At 39.7% G+C, this 23794-nt stretch overlaps 1 protein-coding gene across 2 annotated transcripts; it reads left to right on the top strand.

Moving 5' to 3' along the window:
• The first annotated feature begins 4401 nt into the window (after positions 1–4401).
• On the top strand, positions 4402–18636 carry LOC139952602 (monocarboxylate transporter 13-like). Of its 2 annotated transcripts, none has more exons than XM_071951789.1 (6): positions 4402–4937; positions 8257–8479; positions 12371–12636; positions 13273–13416; positions 14016–15167; positions 17053–18636. In XM_071951789.1, exons 3-6 carry the CDS (start codon positions 12396–12398, stop codon positions 17232–17234), a joined length of 1719 nt encoding a protein of 572 aa, XP_071807890.1. In that variant the 5' UTR covers positions 4402–4937; positions 8257–8479; positions 12371–12395; the 3' UTR covers positions 17235–18636. The 2 variants fall into 2 exon arrangements, with proteins under 2 accessions (XP_071807890.1, XP_071807891.1); XM_071951790.1 differs by lacking the exon at positions 4402–4937 and adding an exon at positions 7651–7852.
• The last annotated feature ends 5158 nt before the right edge of the window (positions 18637–23794 follow it).

Raw genomic sequence — 23794 nt, 5'->3', positions numbered from 1 at the left:
TAAATCCGTTATTCTCGATATCGAGAGTTGATATTGTTTTAATGTTTTCTCAAAAAGTAAAGCATTTCATGAAATAATATTAAAGGGAAGTCTTTCATCATTACCTTATGTAAACCCTATGAACTTTTAATTTTTGTTCTGTTCAGAAAGTGTCCAATGGCTTTAAAGGCCATGTCACACAGGTACATTTGTACAGATAACTATGGCAACCGCCATAGAACTGCTTTTTCTTATATTCACCAAATCACAATTTCTTGATTTGCACAATTCACAATCCTAGACGTTAAACTAATGTTTGTATGAGAGAGATTGGTTGTTGCCAGCTTGGTTATTTATATCCTCTTGTAGGAGTTTGCTGGGTTCCCTTAAAGGGACGATGATCTAAACAACAACAAACAACAACAAACAACAACATGTCTTTGTGGACAGTAGTTTATTTGTCCACATGATTAATTCATCGCAAGAGTTGCACCCGCACACATCTGTCAAATGAAATTGTATGCAAGCACGCAAACAAACCATTAAAGGAACACGCTGCCTTGGATCGGACGAGTTGGTCTATAAAAAGCGTTTGAAACCGTTTGTTATGAAATGCATATGGTTAGAAAGAAGTTTTAAAAGTAGAATATAATGATCCACACAAGTATCACACAAAATTGCACGGTTTTCTTTTTACGTCGCGAACTAACACGGTCAGCCATTTATGGGAGTCAAAATTTTGACTACCATTAAAAAATGGCCGACCGTGTTATTGGACGAGGTAAAAAGGGAAACCACGCAATTTCGAGGCATATTTGTGTAGATCATTGTATTCTACTTTTACAACATCTTTCTTACCATATGCATTTGATAACAAACGGTTACAAACCGCTTTTCAAAGACCAACTCGACCGATCCGAGGCAACGTGTTCCTTTAACGCATTAAGCAAAGTGTAGTTCCTTTCACACATAGGCATGACACGTCATATTTTGTTGTTTTCAATAAGTTTCTGCCATGTAGTGCACATACAAGAATGGCCTCGTACCTGGGGCCAATTTCATAGAGCTGCTTAAGCAAAATATTTGCTTAAGCACGAAAATAGCTGGCTTATTTTACACATGTTACTGATGGCCAAAATTTCATGCCATGTACATTGCTTGAGACTGGATTTTACCAAGCAATGAATTTTTTGCTTAAGCAGAATGTTTTGCTTAAGCAGCTCTATGAAATTGGGCCCTGTTTAAAGTGTAACATTTCCCACAGCTGACGAGCAAATACATTATGAAGAGGAAACATCATATGTTGCCTCTGATTTAATAGAGCGTTTCAAAGGCGTGTTCACACTGCATTAAGTCAAGGTCAAATCCAAAATGAAATCATATATTAATGACAGTGGGAACTATTTAATAGTAATTATTCAAAATAATTATCATCATAAAACTATTCTTTATTACAACCATGGGGAGAGGTTGATAGTATAAAACATTGTGAGAAACAGCTCACTCTGAATTGGAGTAGTTTTTGAGAAAGAAGTAATTTTCCACGAATTTGATTTCGAGACCTCAAATTTAGAATTTGAGGTCTCGAAATCAAGCATCAGAAAGCACACAACTTCGTGTGACAGGGGTATTTTTCTTTCATTATTATCTCGCAACTTCGACGACCGATTGAGCTCACTTTTTCACAGGTTTGTTATTTTATGCATATGTAAGATACACCAACTGTGAAGACTAATTATTGGCAATTTTTTGTTTACCACTAGTGTCCACTGTGAACTTATAAAGTTGATGTATCGTTTTTGGCAGCTTGAAATGCAGCGTCATGTATGCCGGTATTGCTTGTTCAGACATGTTTACTTCGATTGGCTTAAGAAGGTCTCGTTGATGTTTTTGAAAGGAAGACGTGTTATACGGTTAATTGAGCTCACAGGAAGTGTCGCACACACAATTCCATCAAAACGCAGGGGGTTACCATTTAACACGTGTGTTCTTTCGGTGTTCAGAATTCCCTCCCTCTTGCGTTCGATTAGCTTCCCTGGGTCTACCCCGCGGTTCCCCTGGGTCTAGCCCCTGACAAGAGCTAAACGAACGACCACTCACCGCTCTCGTAGTGACGTCATGTACCTGGGGCCAGCCCCCAAGTGACCCACTCCACAAGCAGGGAACTGGGGGCTGACCCGGGTGAGCCCCTGGAGTGACGTCAACACTATTCGAACGCACCAGGGGCAGGACCGGGTCGACCCAGGGAAGCTATAACGAACGCAACCATTGTAGACGATTATATTTTAACTCAACCACAGCTCGCGGTGCGCTGTCGGATTGCCTACTCCTCTTGCGTCCCTTCAAATCCTCGTTCGTTTCATGCATATTTAAAGACAAGCTTGAATGAAAAAGACAATAACTGATATTTGCTGAAACTCATTTAAATGTGTTCGTTCAATAACGAGATTATGCTCAGATGAGAGTAAATGGATCATTTTAATTGTTAAAAAAAACAATAATTCTGAAAACCCTTCTCTATAGTACCTTTAAGGAAGATTTCACTCTCGAAATCAGAAATCAGGAACCGGAAAGGATCATTTCATTATTACACTCGAGTTCCCGGGAACTAGTAATTACCATAAAGGAAACAAACACTTGGGAATTTGCATTAATTCTTAGGATGTTAGAAATTTCACTTGAAAACATAATGTAACTTTTTTTTTAAGACAGTGGACACTATTGGTAGTTGTCAAAGATCTGTCTTCTCACTCGGTGTATCTCAACATATGCATTTATTAACAAACCTGTGACAGTTTCAGCTCAATCGGTCGTCGAAGTTGCGAGATAATAATGAAAGAAAAAACGCCCTTGTCACACGAAGTGGTGTGCTTTAAGATGCCTGATTTCGAGACTTCAAAATCTAATTCTGAGGTCTCGAAATCAAATTCGTGGAAAATTACTTCTTTCTCGAAAACCGTGACGTTACTTCAGAGGGAGCCATTTCTCACAAAGTTTTATACTATCAACGTCTACTCATTACTCGTTACCAAGTAAGGTTTTGTGGTAATAATTATTTTGAGTAATTATACCAATTAATAGTGTCCATTGTCTTTAAAGCACAAGTTAATTGTCCTAATTGTATGAGTTGCTTAAGGTCTCACTTTGAAAAAAAGAAGAAAATTACATTGTTGTATAGTGCCTGCTGCTAAAATACCGGATTCCATTGCCCCGTTTACAGTCTTTTTTATGAGACTTCTGCTGTAGAATGACAAGGTCGTGGGTTCAAATCCAACCAGAGTTATATGCCTGTGGTGTCACTATGTTGGTAAAAGTTACACCAAAATAACAATGTACACAGCGGGACACACCATACGATATACATGATGTGGCGTTTTTCAACGGGGCGTGAGTTTCTATGGGTGCGTTCGTGTAGCTTCCCTGGGTCGACCCTGGTCTGCCCAAGTGCGTTCGAATAGCTTTGACGTCATTCCAGGGGCTCACCCGGGTCAGCCCGCAGTACCCTGCTTTTGGAGCTGGTCACTTGGGGGCTAGCCCCAGGTACATGACGTCACTACGAGAGCGGTGAACGGTCGTTCGTTTAGCTCTTGTCAGGGGCTCCCCCGAGTGAGCACCGCGGGGGGGGGGGGGCTGGACCCAGGGAAGCTAAACGAACGCACCCTGTATGAATCTTCAAGGAAAGTCTTCTGCAGTATGTATCACGACAATAATTATTTACTGAGACTACCAGTCGCACTGCGTGAGTGACACACATTCTTGGAAGATCATAATAAGACCAAAAAAACTTCTACGTCTCCATCAAAGTCTGCGTACGCGTAGTGACGGAAACGTCCGGTAAAGAAAACATCCTCACGTTGAATCATCCAACACGGCTGTCAACGAGCCACCAAATCTGGACTGCGCATGTCAGGGTTTTTGTTCATAGGGAGCTGTTTTTGAGATTCAGTGATTCAGTGGGAACCGATCCGTGGTCGGGGCAACATCCCTCTTAAAGAAAATTCAGTAACTATTCCAGTAAATACTAAATAGCAAACTTGCGGTTACCTTCAGTATATCTCTTTTAATGGCTTTCAAGTGTTTGGCTCTGACAAGAGCCGGTGTTTGTCTCGACGTTTCGAACAGCCTCCTCTGCCCGCCTACAGTTTCGACATTTCGAGCAGTTTACTCTGCTCGTCTTCGAACCGTCGAAATTGAAGACGAGCAGAGTACTGTTCGAAACGTCGAGACTACACGGGCTTTTTTCAGACTCCTTTACACGCCATCAAAAGAGATCTTACACATGGTTGTACCCGCAAGTTTACTATTTAGTATTTAGAGTAACTTCTTATTTTGTTCACACCGTGCACAGCTTCAAACACCAATAATGAACTCTTCCAGTTACATAATGATATTTGTTGTTACCTAGAGTGGTCGTCTGTCTCCATGGTTGATGTTAAACAACAACCCGCCCTTACGCAACAGTATGGACAAAGAAGTTCTCCACAAGACAGAATAGTGGACCTCTCGACCCATGACGGTGACACCGATAATGGTTTGCGTAGGAAAACCTCTTTTGTAAGATTCTAGAAGACACATTCGTTCACACACCAGCGGAGATTTAAAAAGGACCTCGATAGTGTGCCCATAAAATTCACATCCAGAGTTAAATAATGACTGCTGAACATTGTGTTGACGGAGCTGAATGGCTGTTGTTTGTCCATTCTCTGGTTGTTTGTGGGAGAGGTTTGTGAACTGGAGAGTTTTTTTTTGTGTGAATATGTGAAGATAAGAAGGTTATAGGACTGTTTGAATTTCAGCACAGTTTTACACCGTTTTGGTGGTTTCTCTTGCGGCAGTCAGTGCTCGATCGCGGGAAGAAGGATATTTCAACTGAGTCACAAGTCACTACAGAGAAGTTTTACTCGCAATGAGATCAACTTAACCATTGGAAAAGTCTAGCAACAAAGTTACAACAGCAGGTTTGCACAAGATTGTTTTTTGTAAAGTAGCCATCTAATGAATACTTAAAGGCAGTGGACACTATTGGTAATTACTCAAAATAACGATTAGCATAAAACCTTTCTTGGTGACGAGTAATTGGGAGAGGTTGATGGTATAAAACATTGGTAGAAACAGCTCCCTCTGAAGTGCCATAGTTTTCGAGAAAGAAGTAATTTTCCACGAATTTGATTTCGAGACCTCAAGTTTAGAACTTGAGGTCTCGAAATCAACTATCTAAACGCACACAAATTCGTGTGACAAGGGTATTTTTTCTTTCATTATTATCTCGCAAGTTCGATGACCGATTGAGCTCAAATTTTCAAAGGTTTGTAATTTTATGCATATGTTGAGATACACCAACTGTGAAGACTAGTCTATGACAAATACCAATAGTGTCCACTGTCCACTGCGACTTATCGTGTACATGAATACATGTTCATGTACGTACACGATAAGTACATACACGATCGTGTACATACACACGCCCCTCTAGTGATACACGGTGCACTGCATTTAAAAGAAAAAACACATCCACACAAGATTGAAGTTTCCCATGCATAATTTGTACACAACTCAATATGGATCATAAATGTAGTGGAAAAATATGAAATAAATGTTAAATAAGTGTTGCACATTGATTACAATTTTTTAATAAACTTTTTTTTGTAATAACGGAATGGTTCACATCTCAAAACCTGTTCAGCCGATTAACTGTTAATTATTAAGCTCTATTTTTGTGCAGTTCTGTGGTTATTATGACCATAATAACAATGTGAAATTTATCATTAGGCCTATGTCCCTAAGCCAGCTGCAAAGTTTCTTGCATTCTAAGCAAATGACCTGGAAAAATGTTACATTTTTGTTAACTAGATGAATGGCCTATACGTACGAATGTGCTTATGTTTTTTTTTTTTTTTTAAATCGGCGTTACCTTCTTTCTTAATAAGCGCTAACTGCAACTTGCTCGAAAATAGTAGTTATTATGAACATGGAATTGTAACTGACAAAATAATTATTGTAATTATTCCCGACGTTCATTTACGGTCACCAGATGTTGTACATCAAAATGTGCAGTTCGTACATTGGCCGAGGCATATCATTATGCCATAGATAAAAACAAAGATAATATATAAAAAACATTAAAAAAACAAACAAAAAACACACAATGCCAATATTTCGGGCCATGCAGCTTTGTTTTGGTAAAACGATGTAAGTCATTTTTTTTGAAATTTTGAGATAAAGCCATTTCCCAGTAAATCTTATCGTCAACCTATGACTGGTTCAGAAGATACAAACTGTACGTTGACCTGTACAACTCAAAGTTTGTGACTTTAATTCACAAAAAAAAGATGTATTTCACACTTACACTTATTTTACAGACTAAACATATGGTAAAATGGTGTATCTCTCTGACATACACCATTTTAGCAAATTAATCAACATCCCAAAGGCTTTTCAGTATACCATTGTTATGCATCAGTTTGACGACATACGCTTTCCTGTGAGGATTATTTCGGTGAAATGATGTATCATTGAATAAACTGTCACAGTTTCTTCAATAATGTTCAAAAACTTATAACAAAACATTGAAACTTATTTTCAACTATTAGAAATTATTATTAAAAAATGACAATCCAATATTCTGAAATAAAAAGGCAGTTATTTCAACTTGAAACCTATTTTTCTTGAAATTGGCTTTTTTGAGATACATCATTTTACCAAACCAGGGCCGTATAGAACACCACACAATTGGTTTTTGAAACAACACATCGGTTGCTCTCAATGTAATCACTTAAATTATCTAATCTACCATTTAACAAAAACTGACAAACATGTATAAGTTTCAGATTGATCAGCCATCTTGGTCACGAGAAAATAGTGAAAAACAGATTACACATTTTACATGACATCGATAAAAAAAAAGAGAAGAGTATTAAAGATGCTCACTGAGCGATAAACTGGAAATAAGCTTTATTTTATTGATATCAAATTTGACATTTCAGACATAAATATTTCAAGGGATGTTTTCTACTATCTTCATCATTATAGACATGATTCGACCGTGTTAGTTTTTCGTAAATCTGCGATCTTAGACGAGTTTTTTCTACTTCTAAATGTTCCTTGAAGTAAAACAAATAAATAAATGCAGTTCCCAAGGGTGATTTTTTGCTCCATCAACGCAGGGATATAATGGTTCTACTGGGTATTGCCGAGTTTGTCATTGAAAACTAAGTACATTAAATTGAATTGATTGACTTATGACATTCTTAGACCCTGGTGCGTAAATGATTTTTTAAAGTCGTGTTATGGACTCCTTTGGTAATTGTCAAAGACCAGTGTATCTCACTTGGTGTATCTCAACATAAGCATAAAATAACAAACCTGTGAACATTTGAGCTCAGTTGGTCGTCGAAGTTCCTAGAGAATTATGGAAGAAAAAACGCATGTTGTGTACGTGCTTTCAGATGCGTGATATCGAGACATCCAAATCTATAATTCTGAGGTCTCAAAATCAAATGCAATATTCGAGTGAGGAATTACTTCTTTCTCAAAAACTACGTTACATCAGCGGGAGCCTTTTCTCACAATGTTTTGTACTGTAACAGCTCTTCATTACTCGTTTTACCCAGTAAGGTTTTATGCGTATAATTTATTTTGACTAGTTACCAATAGTGTCCAGTTCCTTTAAATCATTGAAGAAGGCACTAAATTGCCCCTGCGCATTCCTCCATTACCGGAACAAATCGGTCCCACGTCGAGTTGGTAGTAAAGGTCGCTGTATGTCAACAAAGTGTGACGTCAAGGCACGATAGTCCCGGGTCGCTCTATCTCTGCTGCCTGCAAGTTTACTCATGCAGCAGTTGGTGTAGTTAGTAGTGTGTACATATGTTTGGTTAGTTCTCCAGTATAATCTGCATGTAAAAACACACGGTGTCTGGTGGTAGAGTGTGGGTTGTCTATTATACAAAAAAAAACAATCACACAGAAACGAGAACTAAGAAATAACAATGCTGTGTTGTTATATTCTGAGTGAGTTTATGTTATTGGCATGGCGGTGTCCATGACCGTTATACAACAGGCTTTTACGGATGGCAGCTTCCGGGGTGATCGTCAAGGAGAGCTATGCTTCATCCTACCGTAGGGAATCTCAATGATCCGAGACGGGAGATTGACTGGGATACAAATACAAGTTTGAGTTGTATGGGTGTGACACCAGTTCATGCTCATATTTGAGTTCTAGCTAGCTGTGAAGGCCTTCATAATCACTGCATATGTCCCGTTTCTCTTTACGTCCAGGGTTCATCTTTGGCATCGAACAAGCAACCGGCGCACTGCTTATTTTTAGCGCATGGAGATATAACTTATGGACACTCATTCAAGTATGTACTGCTGAGGATCAACAGTAAACAACCCCCTACAGAAACCCAAGCATTCAACGGGCACCAGCAGCACCAATGGGCTGATCTGTACTCAGTATCTGAAAGTGGAGCACGGTTTGTTTTGAATACTTATGGTTCAGGTAAGTTTATAAGGAAGGCAACATTAAACTCTCCGATGGAGGTTTAGCGTATGGAGCATTGCCGGTTGTTGACACCCCTTGCGTATGGATGGTATGGTATTTGCCCTAACCGTCCTCCATGGTCACTTGTATTACCATGGATATAGAAGTAGACTGTCATCAGAGACCGAGTCCGTCTGTTGTACAATTCCATACACCAGTCGAGCTTGTGTGAGCAGTGTATAGACCATAGAGTGAATCACCATAATGTCGCAGGGGTCACAGATAGTGATACGGTTGTATCAAATGGTAGGGTGAACTGGGCATTAATCTGTTGGTTGTTGCTCGGCTTTATTCATCTATACCATTCGGCCATGAATTCAGTACACTGGCTGCACAAGCAATTATACGATTTAGCTGGATTGGATGCATTCAGTTCGCTATTCACGCAGGCCGCTTACTATGCAGGCCTACAGGTAACTTCGGTAAACTGTAAGCCCAACGCGGTGCCCACGGTATAGTATTTAGTAGCCTGCAGCACAAGCCGTTTCTTAAGAATGCCTGTTTGATGATTTTCATATTTGTTGGTAAGCTATTGACACTTTATATTTAGTGATTACAATGTGCGAATGGTCGGTCCTAGTTTTGAGACCACACAGCCCATTCACCTTTGTTATTCAATTACTTAATAACTGCAACTGCAACACACTGGAGGAGTGTGTGTTTTAGACTTTTACTGCATGAACAACTGGACACCTTTGGTAATATTGTCAAAGACCAGTCTTCTCACTTGGTGTATCTCAACATATGTACAAATAAGAAACCTGTGAAAATTTGTGCTCAATTGGTCATCGAAGTTGCGAGAATATAACGGAAGGAAAAAAAAACCTTTCCAAACGAAGTTGTGTGTTTTCAAATGCTTGGTTTCGGGGCCTCAAAATCTAATTTTGAGGTCTCGAAATAAATTTCATGGAAAATTTCTTCTTTCTCGAAAACTACGTTACTTCAGTGGGAGCCGTTTCTTAAACGTGTTATACTATCAACAGCTCCCTAGTACTCGGAAATCAAGTAAGGTTTTGTGCTAACAATTGTTTTGAGTATTTACAAATTGTAAGAAAAAACACCCTCGCACACGAAGTTGTGTGTTTTCAGATGCTTGATTTCGGGACCTCAAAATCTAATTCTGAGGTCTCGAAATAAAATTCCGTGGAAAATTACTTTTTTTCTCGAAAACTACGTTACTTTAAGGGGAGCCGTTTCTTAAAACGTGTTATACTATCAACAGCTCCCCATTACTCGTAATCAAGTAAGGTTTTATGCAAACAATTATTTTGAGTATTTACAAATTGTCCAGTGTCTTTAAAGGCAGTGGATACTATTGGTAATTACTCAAAATAATTATTAGCATAAAACCTTTCTTTGTGACGAGTAATTGGGAGAGGTTGATGGTATAAAAGAAGAAAGAAGTAATTTTCAAAAAATTTGATTTCAAGACCTCAAGTTAAGAACTTGAGGTCTCGAAATCAACCATCTAAACGCACAGAACTTCGTGTGACAAGGGTGTTTTTTTCTTTAATTATTATCTCGCAAGTTCGATGACCGATTGAGCTCAAATTTTCACAGGTTTGTTATTTTATGCATAATATGTTGAGAAACACCAACTGTGAAGGCTAGTCTTTGACAATTACCAATAGTGTCCACTGCCTTTAAAAAAAGGTCTGGAGACTTGCGAAACGGCTATATTTTGTTAGATTTGAAGGCAGTGTTCCCCTTTAAGTACACCAAGGCTTGTTTTTATTTAAACTGCTGTGGATACGTAATCATGATTAAGTTAACTAAAGAGGGAATAATGGGGGATTAAATTTACTTTAAATCCGAAAACCAAATAAATTCTGTCATGTTCCTTTATGTGTTCAGGCTTATGTTGCTATGCAACGCGGAAGTACGGGCCGATGGCTTTAAGCAAATATTTCATCCGCAAACTATTTGTGTCATCAAGGACCTCTTTTAAGGCACTGGACAGTGGACACCATTGGTCATTGTCAAAGACCAGTCTTCTCACTTGGTGTATCTCAACATGTGCACAAAATATTAACAAACCAGTGAAAATTTAAACTCAATTGCTCGTCGAAGTTGCGAGATAATAATAATAGAAGAAAAACACCCTTGTCGTCACACAAGTTGTCTTTCAGATGCCTTGGGTCTCGAATTCATTATCATTTTCTTTTAGTGAGAAATTACTTCAGAGGGAACCGTTTCTTACAATGTTTTAAGACTATACCAACAGCTCTCCATTGCACGTTAAGTAATTCTAACAACAATTTTGAGTATCGTAAAGCAATAGTGTCCATGCCTATTAAAGGCAGTGGACACTATTGGTAAATATACTAGCCTTCACAGTTGGTGTATCTCAACATATGCATAAAATAACAACCCTGTGAAATTTTTAGCTCAATCGGTCATCGAACTTGCAAGAAAATAATGAAAGAAAGAAACACCCTTGCTTCACGAAGTTGTGTGCGTTTAGATGGTTGATTTCAAGACCTCAAGTTCTAAATCTGAGGTCTCGAAATCAAATTGGTGGAAAATTACTTTTTTCTCGAAAACTATGGTACGTCAAAGGGAGCCGTTTTTCACAATGTTTTACACCATCAACTTCTCCCCATTACTCGTCACCAAGAAAGGTTTATGCTAATAAAGATTTTGAGTTATTACCAATAGAGTCCACGCCTTTAAAGCCATTGGACCCTTTCGGTTCAGAAAAAAATTAAAGTTCACAGATTTACAAATAACTTACAAGGTTTACAGAAGGCAATTGTGAAAGACTTCTCTTGAAATATTATTCAATGAGATGCTTTACATTTTGAGAAAACAGCAAAACAATATAAATTCTCGTTAACGAGAATTACGGATTTATTTTAAACACATGTCACGACACGGCGAAACGCGCGGAAACAAGGGTAGGTTTTCCGTTGTTTTCTCCCGACTCCAATGACCGATTGAGCCTAAGTTTTCGCAGGTTTGTTATTTGATGTAGAAGTTGTGGTACACAAAGTGTGGGCCTGGACCACACTGTTTACCGTAAGGGTCCAATGGCTTTAAGCAAATATTTCACCCTCAAGGACCTCTTTAATCTGTTGAGATTCAATCTCACATTTTTGTTGTGCAAACGGTGGAAGGTTAAACCGCTACAACGCAGTCTACTTGAAGCCATTGGACACTTTCGGTAAACAGTATTGGCCAAGGCCCACACTTTGTGTATCACAACTTATATATAAAATCACAAACCTGTGGAAATTTAGGCTCAATCGGACATCGGAGTCGGGAGAAAATAACGGGAAAACCCACTCATGTTTTCGCGCGTTTCGCCGTGTCATGACATGTGTTTATAACAAATCCGTAATTCTCGCTAACGAGAATTTATATTGTTTTACCGTTTTCTCAAAAAGTAAAGCATTTCATGGACTAACATTTCAAGAGAAGTCATTCACCATTTCCTTCTGTAAACCCTGTAAATTATGTGTAAATCTGTGAACTTTTATTTTTTTCTGAACCGAAAGGGTCCAATGGCTTTAATCGCAACAAAACACACAACATGTGCTCAATACAAATATTACGAATGAAGTCATGTTTGACTGAATAAGCTCTTCGCCCCAAACTCAAACCAAACCGATGGTTAAAAAAACAACATTTGTTATTTTGCATTCATGCTGTAGAGTGAATTGCCTTGGTGTATTTGTCTCCTGCTGTACGCCTGGTTGATTGCAGATTTCATACGCTTCAGCACACCCAAGCCGATTTGCTCTATGAGCTTCGATGTATACATTTTAATCAGCAATATTTATTTGCCATTTTTTCTTTTTATCTGATCGGCGACATTCTTTAATCAAATACTTTTTCATATATCACTAGGCATAGATTTGACAAAATCAACAGTATGGTCAGACAGGGGAAGCAACAGCGTCTGCGGGAACCATCTGCTAGCCTTGATTTCGAGCCGCCGGACGGTGGATGGGGATGGCTTGTGGCATTGGGTGCGTTCACAGAGATGTTTCTCACAATGGGTACACTGCTATGTAGCGGAGTCTACTTCAGCCCCCTCCAGCACGAGTTCGAAATGAGCGCTGCTGAGCTAGGCTGGGTTATAAGTTCAGGGTCAACGCTGCTGTCAGCTACATGTGAGTGTGTGATAATCTTGAATCAATTCCTTGGTAACCATTATGTATGAATTGTCAGACACAAGGAAGCGTTTGTAAGCTTTAAATAATACAAACACAATAAATACTCTACTGATTTTGCACAAATTCTGTTTAATATGTCTCTATTTGCCTGCATTTTTAGTGTCTCTCATAATAAAACTGTTACCAATATTTTTGGATATATTCGTTCAAAAGACCTTCTTTATTTTACTTGTGTAAATGTACATGGAAATAATTGTCCAGTTGAATTGACCCATCTACCCCGATGTATATGTTAGCACTATATACTCAGTACTTACCCGAGTTCTGTGAACAAATCACAGGCAGATTATTCGGCAGTGGGATTCGAACCCACGACATTAGCAACTCAAGAGCAGTGTCATACCAACAGATGCCTGTAATTTTGTTTACAGAACTCGGGAAGGTACCGAGTATACAGTGCTAACACACATCGGTGTACATTGATAACTTAGAATGAATATTATTTATCCCTGATGCAAGTTTAACACATATTAATTTAAAAACAGACGTCTTTTATAGCCCCAAAGCGCTCAACCCGAGGCAACGTGTCCCCTTTATATTATAGTTACGTCCACTGTGATTTGACTTCTACAGGTCCAATTGGAAGTGTGTGTGTAAAGAAGTTCGGCTGTCGTACGACTGCCCTCATCGGCGGTATCGCTGTATCTGGTGGATTTATTGCAAGTTCCTTCGCTCAATCGAGTATCAACATCTTCATCACATTAGGTCTAATAACAGGTAGGCTGTTTTAGTTGCTTCATTCAACATTCATTGTACGGCTTTTCTGACCAAAGGTGGTCAATTGCTGATTGTTAACTTTTAGAAAAATAATGGGAAGAACAACAAGCGATTTTCAACAACTTTCAAAATGGCTGCCGTTGCTGGCTAGAACAAACTCTGCTTCTAGTCCTGCAGCCGATTTCATGAAACTTTTCGCAACTGCGTAAGTCCACTTTCGCAACGTGTATGGCGCAACTTGCGTCATACACGTTGCGCAGATGGACTTACGCAGTTGCGTAAAGTCGGCTGAGTTCCCAAAAGCCAAAATAATATGTTTTCCTAAGACATTGTCTGACCATGCGCCGCATTCATTGCTTGTGTTTATCAAAGACACAATACCATCACACCTTCCGTACTAACGCTTCCAAAATGAATGGCAGCAAGTTACTGAATTTTTTTTAAATTTTTAAAAATATTTTTTACATACAATTATGTAGGCCTAATTTCAGTTCTTGTTGTATGTTTAATTGTACCCCTTCAATTCAAGATTAGGGACTGACAGACGCTACTCCGGCCTGTGAAACTAAAAAAAAAAAATTTTGTTTTTATAATTCCAGGTATAGGGTCAGGTCTAGTCTTCGTCTCAGCCGCCGTGATACTTGGACACTACTTTAAGAAGCGCTATGCCATAGTCAACGGTCTCGCCTTCAGTGGTCCAGGCTTAGCCATATTCATCTGTCCACCTCTTCTAGACTATCTGGTAGATACCTATGGATGGCGGGGATCTTTTCTGATACAGGGTGCCGTTGCCATGCATACGGTGGCCGCTGCCGCCCTCTTTCGACCGGTACGTTTAAGACGTCTAGAGAAACTAAATGATCTTGAACAAACTCGTCTCGCGCGATACACGAGAATCGACGAGAATGAGGCCGGGGAGGAGAATGAACACCATGAAAGCTCTGACGTCATTGAGAATTCTGCGGAAGAAACTAGTGATGTAAACGGGAGTGGTGGTTGTAACGGTACAGCCATTCCTTGTGTTTCATCAAGGTGTCCATTGTTGGATATTCCAGACGCTACTACTAAAAGTACGGAGAGTCTTTCAATACACACTGAAGTTCAAGTTCATGCAGTTGTACCCAATGGTGACTGCTGTGAACAAAATATAAAGCCAATAGACTCGCTAGAGCTTCGGGCATTAAACGGTCACGGGGTTTCTTCTGACCACTCACAGGAGATCAGTGCACACACTGACCAATCAAAACGTAAGAAGCGTTTTTCCGTAGACCGCCTTAGTGTCCGAATCAACCGTTGGCTGTTGTACGTAGGGGCAGTCGTGCTTGTATGCCCGGTGAGTTTCTTTCAGGCCTGCGCGTTCTACTCGGTGACGTCGCACGTGGTTGCCCGCACGAGCCTTGTGGGTGTGAACGCCCAGATGGCAGGCATGGCGCTGTCGTCGCTCGGTGCCGGCTCCACGTTCACCAGACTAACCCACGGGTTTTTCATTCACCGCGGACTGGTGTCAGCCACCACAGCGTACATCATCGCCCTCGTGCTGGGTGTGATTGGTGCGTTCGGTCAAGCCATCGCTACCACGTACGTTGGGGTTATCGTTGCTTCCCTCACCATTGGGTTCTCTTCTGGATCGGTGTACCCACTTGTACCTGTCGTCTTAAGGGACCTCGTTAGTCTAAGAGGCTTGCCTACGAGTTATGGGTTGGCCATGTTCTTCGATAGCTGTGGAGTGTTTGCGGGTGGTTTTACAGCAGGTAAGCAAGGGGTGGATGCTACATATTTTTTAAAGGTATGTCTGTCTGTTTGTTTGTTTGATCTTTCTGTCAATGGAATCGACAAACTCATACAAGGGGAAACAGGCAATCTCACTAATACAAATATTTATTTAACTTCCATGATAATGAGTTGCATTTAATTTATAAAGTAAAAGCAGCGTTTAGGTTTGTAGGATCCGAACCTACAACCTTGTGATTGCGAGTCCTGCAGTCTCAACAACCTTTAGGCCCCTTAGGAAAATAAAGGCAGTGGACACTTGGTAATTACTCAAAATAATTATCAGCATAAAAACTTGCTTGGTAACGAGTAATGGGGAGAGGTTGATAGTATAAGACATTGTGAGAAACGGCTCCTTCTAAAAGGGAGTAGTTTTCAACGAATTTGATTTCGAGACCTCAGATTTAGAATTTGAGATCTCGAAATCATGCATCTGAAAGCACACAACTTCGTGTGACAAGGGTGTTTTTTCTTTCATTATTATCTCACAACTTCGATAACCGATTGAGCTCAAATTTTCACAGGTTGGTTATTTTGTGCATATGTTGAGATACTGCAAGTGAGAAGACAGGTCTTTGTCAATTACCAACAGTGTCCACTGCCTTTAAAGGGGTCGTGTCGTCGTGATCAAAGTAGGCCTCGTAACACTATGCCGCTGCTTCGGAGCTGCCCTTTTCACACAACTCTATTCACTGGGGTTGCCCCCGGGAATAACGGCCATCCTTTTCACACTATGGTCGCTTTACCCCTCCCCCGGTCTGCCCTCTGTCTGCCCCAGCAAATGGACATACATTGGGGAATAGCGACTCCTGCTCTGGAGAAGGGGTAGACGGTAAACCCCGGGGTCTTTCTGAAGCGTGCAACCGGAACCCCGTGAAGTAGGGATACAGTGTGAAAGTGCGCCGTGGTAAAAACCGTGGGGTAGGAAGAGTCCCGGGGCTGTGGTACCCGGGGATAAGAGACACAGTGTGAACAGGGCTAATATTTGGGTTTCGTTGTGATGGTTGATGATCATAAAGACTGAATTGTGGAAACTTTAGCACAACCTATGACAGACTTAATGATTGGCAACTTGCCGCAGTGGTTATTATTGACATCGTTACAATACCCACTGCTAAACATAGGATTCGAACTGCCTCTAGCTACCGGGCAACCTCGGTAGTCCAGTTGGTAAGACACTGCTCTAGAATTGCAAGGGTCGTGGGTTCGAACCCCACCCGAGTAAATGCATGTGATATTTTGTTCACAGGACTCAGGGAAGTACTGAGTATACAGTGCAAACACACATCGGTGTTTGGGTAAAAACCACAACTAACCCTCCCCGGTCTGCCCTCTGTCTGCCCCAGCAAATGGACATACATTGGGGAATAGCGACTCCTGCTCTGGAGAAGGGGTAGACGGTAAACCCCGGGGTCTTTCTGAAGCGTGAATCTATGGACATTTTGATACCCAAATTTTGTACCCAAATCCTTTAATACGTTACAATTGTACTTTTTGTAGGACAAAAAACACAATGTCCACAGATTTACACTAAACTTACACAGTTTGAAGATAATGATAGTAGAAAGCTTCCCTGAAAATATTACGTGCTGAGGTGCTGTAGTTTTGGGGTAATGAGCAAAACAATGTCATGAAAATAATTTTGGTCTCATGAGACCAACATTATTTTAAGCATTTACAAACGTATTTTCATTACATAGTTTTACTCATTTCTCAAAAACTACAGCACCTCAGTAAGTAATATTTGAAGGGAAGCTTTCCACTATCATCATCTTCAAACCCTGTAAGTTTAATGTAAATCTATGGACATTTTGATACCCAAATTTTGTACCCAAATCCTTTAATACGTTACAATTTGCATTTCAGGGCTACTGCGTGACGTTACGGGATCCTACACGGCATCGTTTTGCATGACGGGGGCCTTCTATGTCATGGCTACCCTTTTTCTACTTCTCGTACCTCTCATCCAGAGGATGCACCGACGGAGAGCAAAATCCGAACTGGATCAGAACTCTAATGTTTCCAAGGGAGACGCGGAACCCGCGTAGACGATTGTATAAAAGTAACGGTGTTTAAAAACACTCTAAATTCAATATGTTTTATGAAATGTAGTGACCTCGCCTATAGCTACCTTTGTTAAACGATACAACTTTGCAAAGGTGTTAATTATTCACATTTTAATGTGAGGACAGTTTAGTAGTTTGACCTTTTCTTCACACGTGTTCTTCAAAGACTTAAAGGCGGTGGACACTATTGGTAATTATTCACTTATTATTAGCATAAAACGGTAACCTTACTTGGTAGATAGTAATGTGGAGCTGTTGATAGTATAAACACTGTGAGAAACGGCTCACTGTGAAGTATCGTAGTTTTTGAGAAAGAAGTAATTTTCCACGAGTTTGATTCCAAGTTTGATTCATAATTAGAACTTGAGGTCTCGAAATCAACCATCTAAACGCACACAACTTCGTGTGACAAGGGTGTTTTTTTTTTCTTCCATTTTCCATCTTCCAATTTTACAGGCTGGTTACTTTATGCGTATGTTGAGATACACCAACTGTGAATGCCAGTCTTTGACAATTACCAATAGTGTCCAGTGTCTTTAACTTGACTTCTCAGAATTAGAACTTTGTGTCACAAAAACTGCGTAACGTTTCTCGTTTTGGAGCCGGAAAGAGACAAAACTCTGTGCGTGCAGATTATGCGATCAAGCTAAATGAGTCGCTGTATATCAGTTTAGAAAAACAATTCAAAATGTTTCAACAATGTTTTTTTGGTTAATTTAATTGCCAAAATATTGTATATATGTTTAATTTTGTAGGAACTTCTTTCCTGATAAAGAACATGGTTGTCGTGACGTCATAAGTTACTTGAACAACTCGGTTTTAATTTAAGGTTGGCAAGATGGTGCTTTTCTAACAATGCAAAGTTATCGAGATAATACCTTTTTTTAAATATGTTTTACTGAATTTGCAGAGGTAAAGGTTTTGGTTGTACAGTATATAAACACCTTAATTCTACACGCTAACAAACATGGATTACGATAGATGTACGTAATATTTATTTTTACTTAACAAATCGAAAATAGTTTTTTGCTTATTATCCTACTATAAATTGACTTGGTATCTCACTGTATAACTAGGGGATGAGTTGTGTAAAATATCTGTCGCAAATGCATGATTGTTTAGATAAATAAACATCGACCATTTGGAATTATGAAAAAGGTAAGCGAAATGTTTTTTTTGTGCTCAAGTCAAGTCTCGAATTGAATAGTTCGTTCCCTTTGTAGCTTTCGTTTTACCAGACCAATTTCTTAGAGATGCCGAAGAAGGAAATAGTGCTTACAATTGTGTTTCTGCTAAGCAAAAATATGTTGGATACCAGTCACATATTTATACATGTTACATGCTGTTTTGGTTGGTAAACTTATTTTTGTAGGCATACTTTTGTTGTGCTTAGCTACTTCTTGTGCTTAAAGGCAGTGGACACTATTGGTAATTACTCAAAATAATTATTAACATAAAACCTTTCTTGGTGACGAGTAATGGAGAGAGGTTGATGGATAAAACATTGTGAGAAACGGCTCCCTCTGAAGTGCCATAGTTTTCGAGAAAGAAGTAATTTTCCACGACTTTGATTTCGAGACCTCAGATTTAGAACTTGAGGTCTCCAAATCAACCATCTAAACGCACACAACTTTGTGTGACAAGGTTTTTTTTTTTTTCATTATTATCTTGCAACTTGGATGACGAATTGAGCTCAAATTTCACAGGTTTGTTATTTTATGTATATGATGAGATACACCAAGTGAGAAGACTGGTCTTTGACAATATTACCAAGTGTCTACTGTCTTTAAGCAGCTCTATGAAATTTTGCACTGTAAGTAGTGCTCAAAGAATACCCTACAATGTAACACGTGGGGCGAAGATATATGACATATTTTTTGTAACAAAGGGAAGGTATACGTTTGTTATCCACTCTTGAAATTAATGGCAATACAATGGTTGGTTAGGAGCCTACATCAGCGTTTGAGAGTATAACGAATTTTACTTCACTTCGAAGTAATGTGGTTATGTAAAAAGATGGACAATTTTATGCCTTAACATTTTAGTCTGAGAAGCGTTACCAGTTATGCTTCTCAGACTGTGTATTCAGTAACATTTCACCCCGCCTCTGATGGAACTCTTTGCCTCAACATCTCAAGGACATACATGGCACCTCACGATTCTCTCAAAACCCATCTCTTCAGATTAGCCTATGCAGATATTGAGTGAAATTTTCTTCTTGTTCTTTGACCAGCGCTTGAATGTTTTACTGATTAAGTGCGCTTTATAAATGCTGTGTTATTATTATTATTCCTATATTGGCGATTATTCATCATGTGGACATTATTTGCACCGCCAACAAAGGGCTAGATAGCTCAGTTGGTAGAGCGCCGGCACGTTAATCTAAAGCCGGAGGTCGTTGGTTCGAATCCCACTTTAGTCAATTTTTGTTCAACCCCCAAAAAGACATTATTTGCCTTACATTTTCAGCAATATCTAAACAACGCGGCCACATTTGAAAGGAAAATTTTAGTGTTATAATCATCTACATTTATTTTGTTTACACTTTGATTGAAACAATCAAACGGTTCCAAAAACCAAACGTATACTTTGCCTTTAAACAATTTTGTTGAAGTTATATTTTGAGTTTTCGTCTACGAAGTAGTGAATTGATGGAGTATACTCCAGATGCTGAAGCGGGTAATACGTGTGTATCAGCTCGCAGCTTTTGAATCTGCTACCGTCGTCGGCAAAGTTGAAGCTCACGCACTGCGGGTCGTTGATGCACTTGTCCCCGCACTGGATCAGGCTGTCGACCCGGTGGATCTCAGAGACGCTCGATGAGGGTGCACTCCAGTGTAGACGGAGCACTCCGAAGGTGCTTTGAGCGGGGTTTAACGGACGGAAGTAGTCTGTATGAGAGGAGGAAAGAGAGTGTGGGGTACATGTATGAAAGGGTCTTGGATGCGTGTTGTTTCTACACCGCAGCGATGGGTTTTATACTGGTACTGCCAATTTCCGGCTTGAAAGGAGACTACATTGCAACGATTTATGAAATTATCATCCGATGGGGAGGTGTGCATAACGGTGTTATTATTGGTGCGTTCGTTTAGCTCCCCTGGGTCGACCCCGGTGCGTGGCGGTTTTTTTACCAGGACGAACGTGGGTAATTATCTGCACACACTTGTCCTGGAAAAAAAACCGCCACACACCGGGGTCGACCCAGGGAAGCTAAACGAACGCACCCAATAATAGACCTATAGAGGAATTCGGGCTTTCTTTACCTTTTTGAAATAATCCGCCAATAGAAAACATGCGCATACGGCGTTTGTTAAAACGTAACCATCTCAATTAATGAACTGGCAGCATACCAGTACAAAACCTCACGCTGAGGTGTAAACAGAAAATGCGTCCGGGATGAGTGAAAGTGGGTTCAGTGAATTAAATTAGAGAATGTAGAAAAATGAAACAAAGTCAACTTGGATCACATTTGGAGAAGATTCACCTATTCAAAAATTAGTGTACAACACAATATAATTTCATTATGTATAGTGAATAATAATTACGGTCTACTATCGGTGGTACACATTTGAGACGCATTTTTTGATTTAGAGGAATAATACAAAAATATATCCAATTTTGCGTTGTGATAAAATTTACAACTTCAACCACGGTTTTACGTCTATCTAAAACAATTCACACAATTACAAATGAGGCAAAATCTGTGTCTCTTCAACATAGGCCTATACAACACATGAGATGATGAAATAACAACCAGAAAAACCGCAGACTGAGGAGATTGAAAGTGACTCGAAGAGAAAGGAAAAATGAGTCATAATAAGAAGGTGAAGAAGGAAAATACAGAAGTAAAATTTGTTGAGAGAAGTTATGAAAAAAAAAATGGTTAATGGCAAAACTCATGGCTAGAAACAACATTTTAAGTAAGTATTCTTTGAAACTTTGCATGGTGTGGATAAATAGGAAGAAACTACAGACGATGTGACCTATGTTTACATATAAACCGCCCTCTGTTAAAAAAACCCACTGTATACGTCATGTTTCGCCGGGCAAAAAGACACGTAGTCATGGTAAGACTGCATATAATTTCTAGCTGGCTGCCAAAACACAAAGGTTTTGCCCGGCGGTATGCGCGCGAATCATGTTATGGTTTTGGTGTGACGTCAGAGGTCACATCGCCTATAGGGTGCGTTCGTCTAGCTTCTCGGGTCGACCACGGTGTGTGGCATTTTTTTCCCCAGAACGAACGTGTGCAGATAATAACCCACGTTCGTCCTGGAAAAAAACCCCGCCACACACCGGGGTCGACCCAGGGAAGCTAAACGAACGCACCCATAGTTAACTTGTGGGTACAACCATGCGTAAATCTATTTTGTGTGAGAGTTGGCTCCGAAAAGAGCCTGAGTTTGGTCTCGACGTTTCGAACAGTATACTTTGCTCGTCTTCAGGTGAATGCTGGACTACTGGTGGTGGTTTTTAAAGGGTCTGGGTACTTTTTTTAGGGACACAAAACAAAATGTCCACAGATTTACATAAAACTCACACAGTTTGCAAATAGTGATGGTAGAGAGCTTCCCAAAAATATTACTTGCTGAGGTGTTGTAGTTTTTGAGAAATTAGTAAAACAACTCACGAAAATAATGTTCGTATCTAAAGTCGAAAGTTATTTTAGCATGTTAAAGGCAGTGGACACTATTGGTAATTACTCAAAATAATTATCATCATAAAACCTTTCTTGGTTACGAGTAATGGGGAGAGGTTGATAGTATAAAACATTGTAAGAAACAGCTCCCTCTGAAGTGACGTAGTTTTCGAGAGAGAAGTAATTTTCTACGAATTTGATTTCGAGACCTCAAGTTTAGAACTTGAGGTCTCGAAATCAAGCATCAGAAAGCACACAACTTCGTGTGACAAGGGTGTTTTTCTTTCATTATTATCTCGCAAGTTCGATGACCGATTGAGCTCAAATTTTCACAGGTTTGTTATTTTATGCATATGTTGAGATACACCAAGTGTGAAGGCTAGTATTTGACAATTACCAATAGTGTCCAATAGAAGTACGGAAATACGAAATAATGGAATTCGTATGAAATAATGCAAGCCAATCATTAAGTGTATACACCCAAAACAACTTACCTTTGTATCAGCGAGGGCAAGAGATAGAGAGTCTACATGAAACCAAATACTCACGCAGCTCATTGTTTCAAACACTCTGTGGACCTTCCGTTGTTCTGCACACTTTAGGAAAATCCCTTTCTCTTACATTCTCAAAACCACTGTGTGGAGTGGACGTGTTGAGCCCACATAGTGTTTCAAGTCCTTACACTGTTGTGTGGACCTCTCTTGTTATCAGGTCCACGGTAGGTAGCACTTAAACACTCGGTGACGAGACATAAGAAGGGGCGAGTCAGCAAGACTTCAAAGACGAAAAGACAACGACTTAGATTGTCGAATGACTGGTTGCAGGTCTGGCAATAATAGTTGACACACATTGCTTGATGCAGGCATTCAAGGCGACATGATGAGACCGGCTTAATAAAAAGAGACGTTTCGACCACTTGATGACGTCCAAAATGAGGTGAGGTATTATACCAAATCGTGCAGTGAGATCAAAACGCAAGTCAATTTTTTTAAAAGAAAATAACGAGAGTCAACGACAGTGATATTATAATAATTGTAAGTAAGTATGTAAATGAATGTAAATGCATGTAAGTGTATGTAAATATGTTTATGTATATATAAATGAATGTAAAAGGGTTAAAACACAACCCTTTCTCTGTGCGTTTTGCAACTAAATGACATGTCCCCATGTAGCTGACGGACAAGATATATGTAATTCGCTTACGGCCGTAAACAAATTCCATCTGTTGTATGAATAAACCTATTTTGCCCGATAGGTTTAGACCTAAAATGAACCTGAAGTAGAAAGTCCACGGCTGTACGATGTTTAAAAGTTGCAACCAAATCCCAAGAATAGTTTTGTGATCTCAGAGCGACCATGGTTAATTTTTTACCTCCACGACGAAGACTATGGGTAAACCATGCGGAATAAATCAGAGCAATATTATAATTTGTTTTTCCAGAATTGACTCCCCTTTTTATAGATGCATCTTCGCTGGTTACCTGTCTACGTGATCGTAAAGTCACCTGGTGGTGTGAAGGTTACCAACAAACCAACCCAGAAACATGTGGGGCCTTTCCTGTTGTTGCTCTCTGTCTCAATCGGTTTCCCACAGCAACGAGTATTGGTATTGATGAAACATTTCAAAAACCAAAATTGAAGTAGTAATTAGTTCGCTTTTTATTGTTGTACTACAAAAGGAAGCAACACGGTGGAAACAGGATGGAACTCAATTCTAATCATCATGTAAGTTGCAATGGGGTCTTGTCGATATTCAGACATCGAATCGACCGTCTGCAATTGGTCTGGTGTAATTATCCCAAGGCTGGTTGGGAACTGACAGTCAAAGGGAGTCTTGCATTGTAGTGGGTGTTGACATCTAAGTATCTTTTATGCCGGTGATTTAGCATTTGTTATACGTCCA

Source organism: Asterias amurensis, chromosome 20 (genome assembly GCF_032118995.1).
Source record: "Asterias amurensis chromosome 20, ASM3211899v1".
Taxonomy (NCBI): Eukaryota; Metazoa; Echinodermata; class Asteroidea; order Forcipulatida; family Asteriidae; genus Asterias; species Asterias amurensis.
The sequence above is the reverse complement of the archived record's forward strand: the minus strand, read 5'-3'. Positions and strand labels throughout refer to the sequence as shown.